Source organism: Mesitornis unicolor, unplaced genomic scaffold (assembly GCF_000695765.1).
Source record: "Mesitornis unicolor isolate BGI_N332 unplaced genomic scaffold, ASM69576v1 scaffold3242, whole genome shotgun sequence".
Classification (NCBI taxonomy): domain Eukaryota; kingdom Metazoa; phylum Chordata; class Aves; order Mesitornithiformes; family Mesitornithidae; genus Mesitornis; species Mesitornis unicolor.
Genome location: NW_010166981.1, coordinates 1 through 16,258, shown reverse-complemented (window position 1 = coordinate 16,258; position 16,258 = coordinate 1). Strand labels below are relative to the sequence as shown.

Below are 16,258 nucleotides of genomic sequence, written 5' to 3'. Positions count from 1 at the left end.
TCATACCAGTAAATTTGACAATTAAGGAAAACAGCAAGGTCATGGCCAAGTAAGTCTGAATTGAGAAATGGAATTTCATCTAAGAACGTTCCCCATGACCACAGAGACCATCCGAGATGTGGACAGAAAATAACTGAGCCCAAACAGTAACTTTTCTGGTCAAAATGGTCAGAGAAATCAGTGAAGTTATTAAAAATACATGCAACTGAAAATCACTGACATAAAATCATTCACGGTAAAAGGAGATACCAAAAGGTCTGCTGTAATACACTTACATAAGCTACGTCCATTTGGTAGTGTAGCACCAGGCTGAGAAGTTAACCTAGGAAGCAATCAGACACACAAGTAACCATAAACCTCCTCAGCCAACTCAAGTTATCCGTGAACACAGAGCTTTAAACACAGAATGTTGCACTGTGACTTCAAAATATTGTGACAGGTAGGTTCTGCTTCATGCCCAACACTGGAATGAGGACAAAACTGCCAGATATCAATTCTGTGAAGCCCTCAATTATCTAAACATCTCTTATTAATCCGTCCAATGTTCCCTCACACCATGTCCTACCATGAACTCCCAACTTGAGTTTCAAAACAGGATCCTGGTAATGCTCTTCAAAGGCAATTATCACTCACTATGGATAAACCAGCAGAAGCACAAAAAGCTGTTTTGTACTCAAAGAACAAATTTAACAAAATTACTAACTGAAGAGATCGGGATTAATTTATGCTAGGTGTACTTAAAATCTGTACAAAGTATTTTCATGTTCTTTATCAGTCTGATATTTTAAATTTTTTTTAAATTAGCTTTTAGGAAAATTAATCCCTACTAGTTTTGTAGTTTGAGAATTCCTTGTTCTCAAACTAGAAAACTAAAATGAATACTATGAGAAAGAGAAAAAGAGGGGAAATCTTAATAGCAAATGCAATCTGAGCTTGAACACAACCAAGAGTTCAACAGACTACAAAGAGTTCACCTCTGCGGCACAGAAAATGTGGGCTTTGCAACTATTCTCTTAAGAAAAAGTATAACGAATCCTTACAAAACAAAGGCAACCTAAGGATGTTTTGGAAGGACTGGGGAGCAACACAGAAAACCACATTTACAAAAATCACATCCACATCCAACTTTCTAATAACATTTTTCTGGTCAGATATTTTAAGTATTTCAGAAACCACAACTGAAGAAGTGAAATTTGATTATAATAAAGGTTTAGCAACAAAACTTTTGGGAAACGTCTTAACAACTCAAGATCATTTTTAGGCCCAGAGCTTCAGATTTTGGCAGAAAACGACACAAAAAGCTCAGATGCAAAGACATGTCACAGGGAATTCTACATGAGTAACAGCATGAGTTTCAGTATCCTGGCCAAACTTCATTTGACACAGTGATCTGAATTCTCCCAGCTGCATTCAATATTATTTTAATCTCCTAGCATTTCTAGTAGGTACAGTGCAAGTCTACTCTTGTAAAAGAAGTAGAAGGTGCATGAGTTTCAATACATTCCCAGATGACTGGCACATAATGTGCTATATTTAATTTATTCTGTTTTAAAAGGGAAAGACAAACAAAAAAATAAACCCATTTTAAGATTTACATAGGTTTTAAATATACTTCATCCTAGCAGACGACAGACCAGTAGTGAATTAGTCGTTCTTACGTACAAAGCATTGCAAGAACAATTTTGATTCGTACATAAATATGAAATTCCTATCTGCAAAAGAATCAGTATTAACTGAAAGTTCATGGCCCAGCCACATATCGTCTACACTGTCTCACATAATTACTTGTCATCATGTGAAGAACCTTATGAACACAAGAATGCTTTGTAAAGTATTATTAATCAGAGTTATAAAATGAAACAAATTACTTCTCTTTTGAGTTATGAAAATGTGGATGGATTGAGGCTATATTTAATAAAATACAGTCATTTACTTGAGTCCTTATAACCAAACAAGGAATAGTCTGAAAATGACAATGGAAAGAGACACTTGACCATTATCCACTAACCAAAGATGAGAACAATACTGATTTCCTAATTAAAATGTCATGTCCTATTATAGCTCAAGTGCTAGTTAAGTCACTAAATTTGGATGTATCAAGAATCTGGAATTCAGACTGCACATCAAATAAAATTACTTTTCGTTTTTGTACAAATTTGCAGAGAAGGAAAACAGAAATGAGAGGACTGATGTAACCCAGGCTCCTAGAGTCTTAAACTAAAAGAAAACTGCATGAAAATAACAGGCTCCAAAACTACACCCTTGAGCCTGAGCTGCAGCTCACTGCAGAAACATCGTAGACAGGTTAAAAACACAGGAAAAATTGGTTTCAGTTCTCTGTTGGCACTGAGTTACCTGGACTGTCCAGTTGAGATGCTCCATTCCTCTCGCTGCCCAGTACTGCGTGATTTCGATTTGTCTTTGCACACAGGATCAGCATGTTTTGAGGTACGTTTGGCGGGAGGAGATATGTGGCTATCGCTCAAACTAGCATCACTACCTTCATCTTTCTGGAAAGAAAAGCAAGCATCACACCATAATCAATCGGCTCATTTGTATTTTGCTATACAGAAAAAGAGGAAACTTAAGCTTAGTAAAAAGGGAATCTATACCAAACACTTAGTAAGCAGTTTGTGTGAAATATTAAAAATTATTATTCTGAAGACATCACTAAAAACTATGAAAACACTTAAATACTCAACTTTTGTATTTTACATTTATTTCTGAACAATCATTCTGGTTCTCTAACCCTCTGTATTCTGTACACCTTACATGACACTGCTACTCTTACCCTACTTGCAAAAGAACAGAGCAAATAAAGAGAAAAAAGGACTGAGGAAAACAAAGATGCTTAGAAACACAGCATGAATTTATTCTACTGATGTTATCTTTGTCTTTAACATCTTTAAACAGTCATATTATACTTGATAACAACACTTTGCAACATCTTGTTTTCTTCAGACTGTTAAACACACAACTAGGAGTAACTGAAAGTGGACTTCATGCTTTGATGGCATTTTTTGTTTAACGTGTTTATCAACAGCATTACACACATTAACAGCACCTTTAACTTAACACCTTTAAGAAGCATCTCAACACTACCATGAGGTTGGTTGTTTTTTTCCTGTTGTGTTTATCCGAGGTAATGCAGACAGAAACTCAAAGATAGTAGCAAGGGGTTACTTCTGAGCTGTAAGAAAGCAGTGGACAGACAGCAAACTTTGGAGGATCTGTTTCTGTTAAGGTGAACTACAAAAAAATAAAATCAAGATTCTATGTGCCACAAACTTTAGTTGATGGAAACAGCCTTGAATACAAAACTAAACGTCCTCTCTTGCAACAACAGAGCAACCAATTTCTGAATAGTAAGAAATTGTCCAGGAATTGTCAGGAAGCACTTAAACTACAGATAATTTACTTATATGCAAAGAGATCACAGAAGTCTCATTTGTTCATCAGGCTTATTAACAACAACAATCTGATTTGTACTCCAAATAATTCAACACGGTGTTGTCTTATGTACTTAGGAAAATTTTTTAAAAAAGAGTCTTTTTCTTAAGAGAGGAAACCAGACGATCACTACCACAGCACAGTACTTGGAAAGTGGCAAATTCTAAAGAAACCTAAGTGTATGGGTGCCGTTCAACAAGACCGCTCCGCATCACCAAACCCAGGGACTGGCCCATGTGCTCCCTTGCCCGACTACACAGCACCACTCCAACCTCCTTTCATCTTCTGCTGTTTCTGTGACCCATCCACAAACCAAACCAGCTCACTACAGCTTCAAAAGTTCACTTTCCTCCTGTCAATCAGCTTCCTACCTGGTCAGTGAGTGAATCATCTCAATGAGGGATCAGACAAGCACAAGAGAAAACGCAAGAAAAAAGCATGAGGTGAGGACAAGACCACTGCCTGCAGCAGCACAAAGCTGTGAGTGAAATGGGCTCACCACATCATGCTTTAATATTTCTTTGTATCCATTCTATATAAAAATTATTACATTAACATATGTATTTATACTTTAACAAATATTAATTTTTAAATACTTATAATACTACTAATACCGTAGTCATTATTATATAGTACTTATTTACTATGTTATACATTATTTTCATTTATACTATAAATATTTGTAAATACTCTTGATAATACTAAAAATACAAAACACTGAAAACTAGTGTTAAATGCTAACCAGCCCGCATTTACATAACATTTTAAAAGTAGTTTGAAATGTGGTAATTGCTAGCCTGTCAAGGTAAATCCAGTGAAAAAAAAAGAGGTCTATATTAAGCCTAAATCTTTGGACTCATTTAACCCCAGCAAAAAAAAAATCCAAACCAAACCCCACACTTTTTTCTTCCTCATTATTTCACTTCTTCAGGAAGTGCAGCAATGTAACTCTGAATAACATATATACTAGAAGATCATAATCAAAATTTAAATTAGATGAAGCAGAGCTGGGGATCTAAGACTTCAAAGCAGTAGCAGAGACAACTACCACGATTCCCAAACACGAAACACCCGCACCTTGCACAGCACTGTGAAACACACAAGCAGCCACCCAGTTCTTCTTCACAACACCGCAACTCCAAAATACCAACTTTTCACAACATTGTAATAGTGTACATATTCACTTCTGAACACTAAGCATTTGTCTGTGTACTTTTTGCTTTATTCAGCCACAAGTTTATTTGTGGACTTACAGAAATACATCGGTGCTAAGTCAATTTTAGTAACCGCTTTCTGAAACTACAAGAGTTACCCTGTGCAGGACAGAAGCAGAGTTTCAAGGTAAGCCACAGAACCAGTTTGAAACCAGCTAGGCAAGACAGAGAAGGAAGAAGCAAGTAAGGAAGCTTTCTGAGAGCTAACATTAAAGCTATTTTGTGAGCAGTGAAATTAGTCATGCACAGGTTCCCATACTCTGTCTCTACTGCTTCCCATGCAAAAATCCCAACTCCTCCCAGGTATCCTCTGACCACATTTCTCTGTATTTCTCCCAGTTCCCTGCCTCTGGTCCCAAGTTTCAAGATTAGCCAGCACTACTCATTTCTCCTGTCTCTTTCTTGGTTAAAGGCAACACAGTGATGCAGTTATTTCTGAGCTATGTGCATGCCAAGTTCTCAGCTGGCAGGTAAATCAAAATACTAGAGATTACCTGGAGACAAAATCTACAATCTCAGGTCTCCCTCTGCTGCTGACTTACCAATAGTCACAAAATTTACAAAAGCTGAGCATCTTTGAGCTCTCTAATACTGTCAAATGAACAGACACTGGCCAATAGCCGCAAAAACTGGCAGGGCAGGCTGACCATCAATGCGATCACATCAGTGCAGTCGCCTAAGGAACTACACTAGCAACGAAGGAGTTTTACTTAACAGAGGCAATAACTTCTGGTTATTCTTTGCTTAGAATATTTTCAGCTGAGCTTCAGTTGCCTGCATATTAACTCTACACTAACTCGACAAGTACAAACCAAGTCTAAATTTTAAGGCAGTCAAGCCCAAATACCAACTTAACTTAAGACACCTGCTGTAGAAGATGCACTAACATACAAAATGCTTTACTGTGAAGTAGTGACAAAGCTACTGCAATGAGAAATCACTGACAGTTTAAATATACTGGTAAGAATGCAAGCTCTATTCCCCAGTTAACAGACAATCAAATTCAAGCTCTGGGGAATCAAATCACACCTAGACTGCCATCCAGAACTTTCACCTACCTACAGTAAAATATGGAGATGGAGCTTTCATTACACCCAAGAGATTAGTCAAACTGGGATATGCTACAACAAGAAAAGAAATTAATTTCACTTTGAGAAGCCTTTACAGAGAGCAGTCTATCCAGTGCTTTCTCCCATTTATAGCAGAAGAGGTCTAATGATTCCACTGCACTCAACTTGCTCCCTCAAGTAACTGGGTCTCAAACCATTTATACCTTTAATGATCAAAAATAGCACTTCAGTTTCAACCCAGAAACTTGCTACTTAACAGTACACATCATGAAAATGTTCCGGGACTAGAAAGAGAAATGTGCGATCCAAGCATCAAACCTAAAAATTAAGAAATTAATAATGCAGTTGCAGAAGTAGGAACCAATGCACTGAACTCAAAGCTCCTAATGAAACACTGGCACTGAAGCAAATGCACTCACACACTGAGAGAATGCAGAGGACATGAATTAATAAAATCTTAATCATGTCAGAAATTGCCTGAAAGCATACCAAAGCCACAAAGAAAGAGCAAGCACAGAAGAATCAAAATAGGAGTTTATGTAGTGTCAGGAAATACAAAGACCAAAGTGAAACTTAGCACAACTGTCCTGATCTAACAGAAATGAGAGACCCAAACTCCAGATGTGACCCTGAACAACCAGAACCCAGTGCAGGTTTTTATGTAAAGCACTCTCAGTAAAAATGAGTGACGAAATAACTGGAGATAACAGAGTACCATCCATGGTCTAGACTGGCAAAACGTGGTCTTCATTATCTTTGTATTCACAGTAAAACAGATTGTGACACCTGACTGAATAGTGCAAATTGAGCTAAGAATCAAAAGAGAGACTCTTGCAGAGGTACTGAGGCAAACTCTGCTAACACCTTCACTGAAAGCAGTTGAATGATGGTAACAATAAATCTAAAAATCAATAATAAATAAAATAAATATACCGGCATACTTATCTGTGTTTGCTCTACTTTGGATGAAAAGGAGAAAGATGGAAAAAACGTGTATTATAATATATACATTCATGAACAAGCTACAAAAACACTGATATACAGTATCACCTGTAGGCTCTGCCACGTCCATCCCTAAATTCCAAAACAACAATCTGACACTAACAGAGCTTTATCTGTAACATTTAGAGACAAGACCTTAAGTTCTGAAAGAGCACAAACAAGAAACCAATGAATAAAATTGACTTTTTCCTTCTGAATCTGTCCTCTTAGAAAAAAAAGTGACTACACCGATAGTACTCCAGCATGGCTGCAGGACACACATACCAAGGGAGACCTCACCAACTGGGCTCGCCTTCAGGTACAGCCCAGGGAGCAGCGAGCTAAACCATGATAGGTGATTGATTTTCAAGTTAAAATATAATACTTTTTTTAAAATTTAAATCTCCTGGCCAAGAGAACATCCAAAAAACTCACTACACCGGTGGTCTGAACATCAAGATACCCAGAACCCAGCAGCCTTGGTAATGCAGGATGAGTACAACCCATCCTCTATCATCTCCAAGTACATGAACACACGTTCATCAGGTTTTTCGGTAAGGCATGATATAACATCCAAACCACAACCACACCTCGCAGCTTCTGAAAAAGACTCCATCTGCCCTGCCACAGGTTGGGCTGTGTTCAAACACAGGCACGCAGACATGAATATCTGGGTTTTCGACCATTGTCAAACTTGCTCTCCTTGCCATACGTTTTGTGGGTCCCACCCTTCTCCTTGTGACTAACTCTGCCACACCCAGAAAGTGAGAATAACTGCTCCCACAGCTGCACAAGTCAGACCCCAGAGCTTCCAACCCCGTCTTTCAAAGCTTTCAGCATGTTTTCCTCTCTTCTCTAACCTCTTCCCAAGCCTAAGCCATGAAGACACAGTGATATTCAATCTTCAGCTGAGCAATCCTATTCCTCTGCGTTTTGTTAAAAGCACCAACTATTTTAATTTTTTCTTTTTGCCCCACTGAATAAGCACAAAACACCCTAAATTTTACTTTTGTCTTAATAGTAACAAAATGAACATTTTCAAGAAATCTGTTTCAGCTGCAGGTTTTCAGAAACATCTACTGCTAACTTAATTCTTAGCTTCTGATATTTATAAGTAACTTTTATTTCCTCTCCATGTGACTCTCAGAAAAGACAACAACAAGTTCAGACATTTCTCAGTCTTATTTTTACTAACTTTGGAGAAACTGAATCCAGGTCCTCCAGTTATTTCTAACATAATTCAAAATGTATCTTATGAATAACAACACATCTTCTCAGATGTCCCACAATATTAATAATCTGGATTAATACTTTTAAAGTACATGTGAAAAAAACCTGATCTATCTTTCCCCCTACCAGTTCATGCAAAGCTCTTGTAGAAATGAGCTGTCCATTAGAAGTAATACAATACATACTCAGGGATATTTAATGCATTTAATAAACATTTTTATCCCAACAGTACAAAACAAAAATTGTCTTTCCAAAGTAAAACTCGTACTCATGAAAGAAATGTGATTGTGTCCCCAGTGTACCAACTGGTTAAGCTGATGGCTCATCTTTGCCCTCAGGTAACTACTCAGTTAACATATAACTTGCTTTTTCTGCGTTTAAACTATAACATCATTTCAAGCATACCAGTAAAATACTTCAAAAACACTCTGTCTGTTCGCAAAGGTAACAAATACAGATTAAACGTTAGTGTCTACAACTTTATTGCATTAGATCTTAAAAACTAAAGATCTATTGATGAAAGTTTGGTAAGAGCAAGGCACTTTTCCCCATGCATTTTTTGGGCTAGGCATATTAAGCAATTAAAGGAAAAATCAAAAGGGTTCACAATCTCTTGCTCTTATTTGGTTCCAAGCTCTAGTAACTAGATCAATATTTCTACAACTACAGCAGTGTCGTCTGCCCAGAATCCAGGAAATCCCGTCAAATCCTATTTCTTTTTTTTTTTTTTAAAGTTGACCACTTTGCTTAATAGCACTTTCACTAAATAAACAAACGAATAAAAATACAAGGCCTGAAATTGTCCTTATGCCCAGTACAAATGTTCAGCAGTTGAAACGCTCTCACCAGTGTGCTCTGGACCCCCCCGTTGCCTTACTGCACCACGTCCTAATTTCGGGATGACACACTGCACTACCCACTCTCTCCAGCACCAACACATCCTCACGAGCTCCTCTCCCCACTCCAACCCACACTTTGCTGGCAAATGCCCTTAGCCCCTCTCCTGTGGGAGGACAGACTCGCTTGGTGGGAAGAGGTACAACCCGAAACGCTTGTCTGGAGGAGGAAGGTAACATGACTCAACTCCAGGTCACGGTGTAATAGAGCAGAGTCTATTCATGTCAGTACACCTTGTACTGCTGCACGCTAAACATCTGCCTGTGTGTCCTAAAAATCCAGTGTAAATACACAGTCTATGCCTTCAAATCACAAGAAGCTGGGATAAAAATGTATTTTTATTAAAGCACTTTAACTACTTTACTGAAAACTTCAAGTTTCATTAACGACTTTGTGTGTTAACCTTACTGACAGCTTGAAAAGAGACAAAATTGGCTTAGAAGAACCCATCTTCTGGTCACAGTTCTCCAATTTCTCTAACCTCACACAGTTACGGACATTGGCTCTTCATGGGTGTTAAGAAAAAAATAACAAGGTTCATGCTTATGTGCTTGATGATCTTGAAATAAACAATAATTAATGATGTATTTCATTGGTGAAGATAGTGAAGAATGTCTCAATTGAGGGATGCTCTGAATTCCTCTAATGTTCAACTCACATGGCTTTTTTTTCCAGTAAGCAATGCTTACATCAACCGTAGCCATTAAGAATATAAAGAATGCCCTCATTTTTATTTTTTCAGAAGAATAAATTCTTCCTAACTCATTCTGGTAAAAACTCACTTTTTGCATGAGAAGACCTGCTTTTATTCTTCCATTAGATGTCCATTTTATTTCCTAGAACTCTTCAATTCTAGAATTCAGGTTACTTCATGAAAAAGTTTACAAGATAAAAACAGAAACTGGTACCTACAACACCGTTTATTGTTTACTGTCACACTTGCAGCCATTCCCCGTCTGTAATAGCAAAAGACACTTGTTTGTAGCCAGGCTGAGTGATTTTCAACAGGTTCTGATGTGACACCCAAAAAACTCCTGCAATCTATGGGCCACTTGTAGGTTCATAAAAGAAAAGGAGAGTGAGCCACAGAGGAGCCTCTGCCAAATTGTGACGGAGGCCATAAACAGCAAACTGAGGTTTGTCCTCCACCCATCATCACTGCCCTGCTCCAAACTTTTCCACCAGTGCTCCTCTCCCCTTTGTATATTCCCTAAGCTTTAGGATGACATTGTGAATTTTCCACTGCTAATGAAATCAGGGGGACAGAGGGGAGGCAAGGGGAAGCAGGAGGATGTGGGGAGGAAGGTGACTTTCAGCTAGACCAGCAACCTGACCCTGGTCCAGCTGATTAAGTGGCCAGGCAGGCATTAATACCAGCAAGTTTGTTTGGTAACCATTTCCATGAGTTTCTAGATTCTGTAAATGAAGACTTTTAAGGCAAAATCTGTCCTTATGTAAACATCCAAGAATTATTACCATTCACAAGGGGAAAAAAATGCAAACACTCAAACAGAAACTTTTTTTTCCCCTACCCTTAGCTGTCAAAAGTCCATCTTGTTTCTGCTGAACAACCTCATCCCAAAAAGAAGTCTGGAGGATGTGGCCTCCTTTATAGCACTACTGTAAACCTGAATACACAAAGCAGAACTATCTGAATGTGGATAGCAAGGAGGAGAACAGAGAGAACCCTTGGACCACAGGTACCCCCAAGGTTTGGACAGGACCCCGTGTTCGAGCCAGTAAACTAAGCAAGGAAGTGTCTGCAGCAAGTGAAGCTACAGGAAGGTGGCCTTCTGCATGCAAGTGGGATTAAAAACACTTCTGTATCTCTAGATACAACGCATCTGAAGGCAGCATTTAAAAAAAAAATTAAAATTGTGTAAAATTGTCTTATGGAATCTTATGATTAATGGATTGAAATTTAAATAGTAAAAACAACTTTCAACGACTGAAAGGCAAATCAGAGAAATAACAGGAGGTAGTTATTAAGTATTTGGAATGAGGGATTGCTGAAGCATGGCAACAAATTTCAATGCATGTAATCTCTTCCACGTGTACAGAAAGAACAGCTTCTTCATTTCGGCTTATTTAAGTAGCTCAGCTCAACTACTTACCCATTTAAAATGAAGCAATTGGCTGGAGGTTGGAGAAAAGCAAAATGCCCATCTCCCAAATTATGCAAAAGCCCAAACTCTGAGTACAACTGGACATAAACTTTTCACCAAAGCTTTACATCAGTTAGGACATCAACACACACTACTAGAATCATAAACATAAAACCACAAAATTCACAACAGGCCACAAAAACCATGCAACTTGGACAAGCTCGTGAATGCTGTACTTCTGGTAAGAGTACTAAAACTACCTCCGTTAGATCTAGTTCATCTGGAGTCGAAGCTATTGTAGTAAACGCAGACTCAGCAGTGCAAAATGAAGAAGCTTACAGAAGATAACACGTTCATCTTACGACTGGTTGAAAAGTGAGCAAGAAGAAATTACATTCATTCAGGAAAAGAATCCAAGCAAGTATAAATGCAAAACACTTGAACAATTTAAAGCAAAATTCATGGCTAAAATAAACCATGAAAGTCCCATCAAAGGTAATAAAGACAATATTTCAAGAGTAAACTCGGAGACACAAAAAATGTTTACAGAAAGCAGCAAAGCACGAAGAGCACAAAAAGAAGAAAACGACAGGATTAAAAAGGGTGAAAAAATATTGTCAGCTCCCTTTGCAATAAGTGGGTTCACGAGTGATGTTACTCATTCACAAAGCAATACATTAGAGCTAAAATTTCTCATTAACATCCCACATCCTTTATGGTCACAGCTCCAAAATAAGGGCAGTGAAAGCTCCAGCCCACTGATGCCTACTTGCTGGAAAAGCTGTGGTTTGAGAAGAGTTTTATAAAGTCTTACGCAGAAATCATTTAAAACATCATTAGACTGCAATGAAAACTTTTATACAGCATAGCAAATTCTCACCAATTTAGGGCAGGATGTGCAAAACTCCATCCCATCCAACTGAAACTGCAGGGGGATGGAGGCAATCAGACCGTAATTACCTGAGCTAATTATCTTGCATAACCCCAAGCTGTACGCGGCTCTTGCAATATTGTCAAGGGATCTCTCACGGCAATGGGTTAATCCTCCTGCTTGAAGTTTAAACCGAGAAACAGTAGCTGGAGGAGCAGCTTTTCTTAACATTACTTTGGGACAAGCCCAATATTGAGAGGAAACAATGCAGCACACCAAACATCAACACCATTTCCTGAGTGCTTTCTGGAGGTCTCATTCGCTCACTGAATTAGTCCTTAGATGGCTTTCTTTGAAGGCCCTTTAACAGTGGGACAGCAAAGGCAGCTTCGAGCCTCCTAAAACAAACTGTGCGCTTCAGAGTGTCCTGACTTCTGATGGTGGCCCAGACCGATTCGATAAAATACAGAGGAAGAATTCAGGACACCCCTTTGGAAACGTGGAAGGATTGCGAACGCTGACTGCATGGTATTTTGACAGAGACTTGGACGTCTGTTGCTTCCAACCATTGCTCAATTTCCCACTGTTCACAGATGTATTAATACCACGCAACCAAGGAACAGACTGCACAATTCAGTTTAGATCGCTGATTTTCTCCTGCTAAGTCCCCAAAGAGCACCAGGCCACTAAAACAGAAGAACTTGACGTTTTCTTACACACTGAAAAGATGAGTTTTCTTGGGAACCAGGCTTTAAAACAAAATTGTTTGGAATAACTTCACAAAGCTCCATATTTCAGGATGTATTTCAAAGAACTGTAAAAGCTGCAGCATCTTTATTGATGTTACCATAAACTCAAGCCATAACAAAATACAGGTCTTTAAACGCACGGATATTTGAAAGGAGCTCTTTTTCCCCTGAAGATCTTTACATGTGGGTGGCCACCAAGTTTACTTTTCCAGCACAAGAAGGAAACTCTAGCTCTTACTATAGTTTTACTCTAAACCACAGAATATTCAGAACACTGTAAGACACTTTGCAAAGAAGACAAATAATATTCTAATCAAGCTCTTTCATAAAGGAAAATTTAATTTTTAGAAAGCTCTAAGGGGTATGTTTAAAGCTAGGATTTTAAGAAAAATAGTGGGTTTTTAAAGTTCGTTTGCTGTGTTTTCAATAACTGACCATTAAAGACTTTCAAGGAGTACAACACAGCAACGAGCTTACACTACAAAAGCTGCATTATCACCCAGAACTCAGAAAAAAAATCTTTCTTGTTACAGACTGAGAAATTACAGACACACTGAAATACACTGGCATTACAGAGCACAAAAACGCTGCTTAGCTTTTTACCTTCCCACACTGCAGCTCTCCATGTCAATCCCCAAGTCCGTGTTTGCTCCTATTTGCAATTAAGTACAATGGAGAGCTCTGGGTTGCCAGCAGCAGTGGAAGGATATTGGCAGCACTACTTTTAGCCAGAATCGCATGTTACAATTATCACAGTGCCCTCAAGTAGCTCTTAAGGCACTGCTAATGCTTTCTTGGCTAATTAAATTAAGCTAATCTTGTATACATTTCTAAAATGTCTAACTAATACGCCAACATGATTTAAGAGTGTTTATTTCACAATAAATGCATTAGTTTTCTTGATCAACATTTTTGATTCGTGTTTCGAGATGACTGAGAAAAATCATCTCGATTGCCAAGTAAGTGTTACCAACAATCACAACTCAGTATCCGAGAGCATCAGACATCATTAGTAACTGTAGAGCACAAATTTAACCAGTTATGGTCACAGTATCCTCAGCTCTTTCATAGCATGAGTGAAGTCCACTGGATTTATAAGACTTGTGCTACAACTCCATGTTTCTGAAAACTCTGGAAGATTTTGATGCACTTTTCTTGTCAGAATACTTTAATATAAAGCTATAACACTTCCCAAGTTTTAATGCTAGGAAGAAAAAGATACATATAATTTGTAGAAAGACAGAATCTTAATTTATGTAAAGATAGCTTCAATTTCCATTAGGTAGTGTATAAATCAGTCCTGGAAACACAGAGAAAACACACACCTCACTTTTTCCTCTCCATACCCTCTCTATGCACTCTGCTACGACATCCTTGCAGAGAATAAACTTCTTGGCTCCTTGATCCATTTAGTGAGGGATTCTGTTCGCTGTAATCTGGCTCCTGGTCAGTGGACACACATGTATTCATCTCAATTACCGAATGTGTGGGCACCAGTCAATAATTCAGAACAATGTACTTTTCAAAGACTGACGTCATTGCTTTCTCCAAGAGGAGCAACTGCTGCAGAGGGAATACACAGACTACGATAAAGCCATTTAGACTTTTAAGGCCCATTTCCACCGAATGCACGTTGCTCCCCCATTCAGATCAAACAAAAATGGACATTATTAATACGAAACTCAACAGAGTATTGAGCTGGAAGACTGGAAACTTAACTCCAGTTCTTGGGAGAGGGGGGATTCAAGCCTATCCTTGTAAATGTATAGGAGAAAAAAACAAACAACAAACCAATAGCCCCCTATGCATAACAGAAAAAGCCAGGAGGAAAAAAGGAGAAAAAGGAAATAGAGAAGAGGCAGAGAGAGGAGAGCAACTCCTAACCCCTCATCTGGGCTAATCAGCATCTCACAGGATGCCATTAGGTCACTAACTCAGTTTTTGTTGCTAATAGGGAACAAATAGATGATTTTTTAGAATACATTCTGAAAGGTAATTCCAAGCATTGCCACTGAGGATCATTTCTCTGGGAGTCCAAGTCAGAACCTCCAGGGAAGAAAATCAAGTCACATAGTGCAAATAAGCAGCAGAGCATCCCTGCCAGAGCTCCAACCTCTGGCTGCCCATTAACCCGATTAACTGCTGGTAGTAAGGCTGGTTTCCTGACATGACACCCGGAAGATTTCAAAAGGACATATTGCTCCAGTCAACTTCAAAAAAATTACATACAACTGCACCAAAGCGATCCCAGAACGCTTTCTGCAGAAAACACAGCCTCACTATCTGTCTCCTGACACTCACTTCCAAAAGCAAAGGCTTTGTCTCCCTCCTGCTATACTTATTCATGTTCTAATCACTGAAATCCTTCTCTGGCACTACTTCAAGAAGATTCAGGAGCTCAGAAAGACGCTGTGTCGCTGACAAATACTTACATCTGAAGAATAAAAACCGTTGTGCAAAGACAACTTTAAAATACAGTGGGAAAGATATATATATGTGTTACAAAAACCAGTGGGGAAATAAAAGAAGAAAAAAATAAAATAAAATAAAAAACTCCTTCCTGAATAACCTCTGCTCCTCTTTGGCAATCACATCTTAAAAATAAAAAATCTTCCTCAAGTGCATGAGATTTGTTGTGAAGCGAAAATAGTCTATTCCCATATACCAAAATACACTCTTAACTTTAGCAGAAATGCTATTTTAGAAGCGTGGGTAATATCCTGGGATGTATTTACAGATTTTACGACAGTATTTTGCACGATCTCCTTTCCTTACATCACGACAAGAACATAATTTAAACATTTTAATGATTTCCAGTATAAAAATACTACTCATAGACTAAAAGTATGTGGAAAGAAGCTCAACCTATTTTTTTAGCAGCCATAAACTGCCTGCAAAGTAAGCCAGTAAGGGTTACACCAAACTTTGCTTCACAAACCACAAGACCCACAACATGAATAAATAGAAACTGCATACTAGAACAAGCAGAGCAGCTTTTTACAGCTATAGCACTGCATCCCCATGAGTCTAATGAAATTAAACAAGGAAGAAATAGGGGACAACGAGGAAAAGTAAGATGGGGGAAGGGAAGAACTGTGAAGCATGAAAGAACTGAAAGAAAAGCACAGAAGGTTCAGAATATCTACTCAGAGATTTATGTATATATATTTTTAGTATTTTAAAACTAAAAGGATGGGGTAAAAGGTTTTCTGACAATTCCAGGTGTCACCCTTCTGATCTGCCTCTGGCTGCTATTGCTGTATTTCTCTTGCCTGACTGACTTCCCCCTTAGCAAAGGCTGGGACATGGCCAGTTGGTGCAGGACTGTCAAACGTTCTGACCCTCAATTTTCACTTCCATATTCACATTGTTTTTCAAACACGGCAACTATAACCACTAGTTTAAATCTTCAAAGCAATACATTAAGTGTACCAAGAAAAAAAAAGCCCTGCTTATAATTTTAAAAGTGATGTTGTCAACAAATCTGTTTAGAGACAACAAGGGGGAGGGGGGGAGGAAGAGGCTCCCCACTTCTTTCTTCCCATCAGAATTTCCCAAATGTTAATTTTCCAAACCGGGCTGCAGAACTCACTTGCCGCTAGACCGTACAACCAAAGCCTTTATAATAAGTTACACTGGGAAAGCGTTCAACTTAAACCTGACGGCAAAATTACGCCCTCGCCGCTTGCGG

The 16,258-nt window shown here is 38.5% G+C and overlaps 1 protein-coding gene across 1 annotated transcript in view; it reads right to left on the bottom strand.

Moving 5' to 3' along the window:
- The window catches only part of ATAD2B (ATPase family, AAA domain containing 2B), a gene marked incomplete at its 5' end in the record, with an annotated part of 58,058 nt that extends 55,548 nt beyond the window's left edge, over positions 1-2,510 (bottom strand). The window contains 2 exons of the mRNA XM_010195148.1: positions 276-322; positions 2,356-2,510. Of these exons, the coding sequence (XP_010193450.1) occupies positions 276-322; positions 2,356-2,510 (202 nt within the window). The remainder of the gene's footprint in view (positions 1-275; positions 323-2,355) is intronic.
- Positions 2,511-16,258: the final 13,748 nt, after the last annotated feature.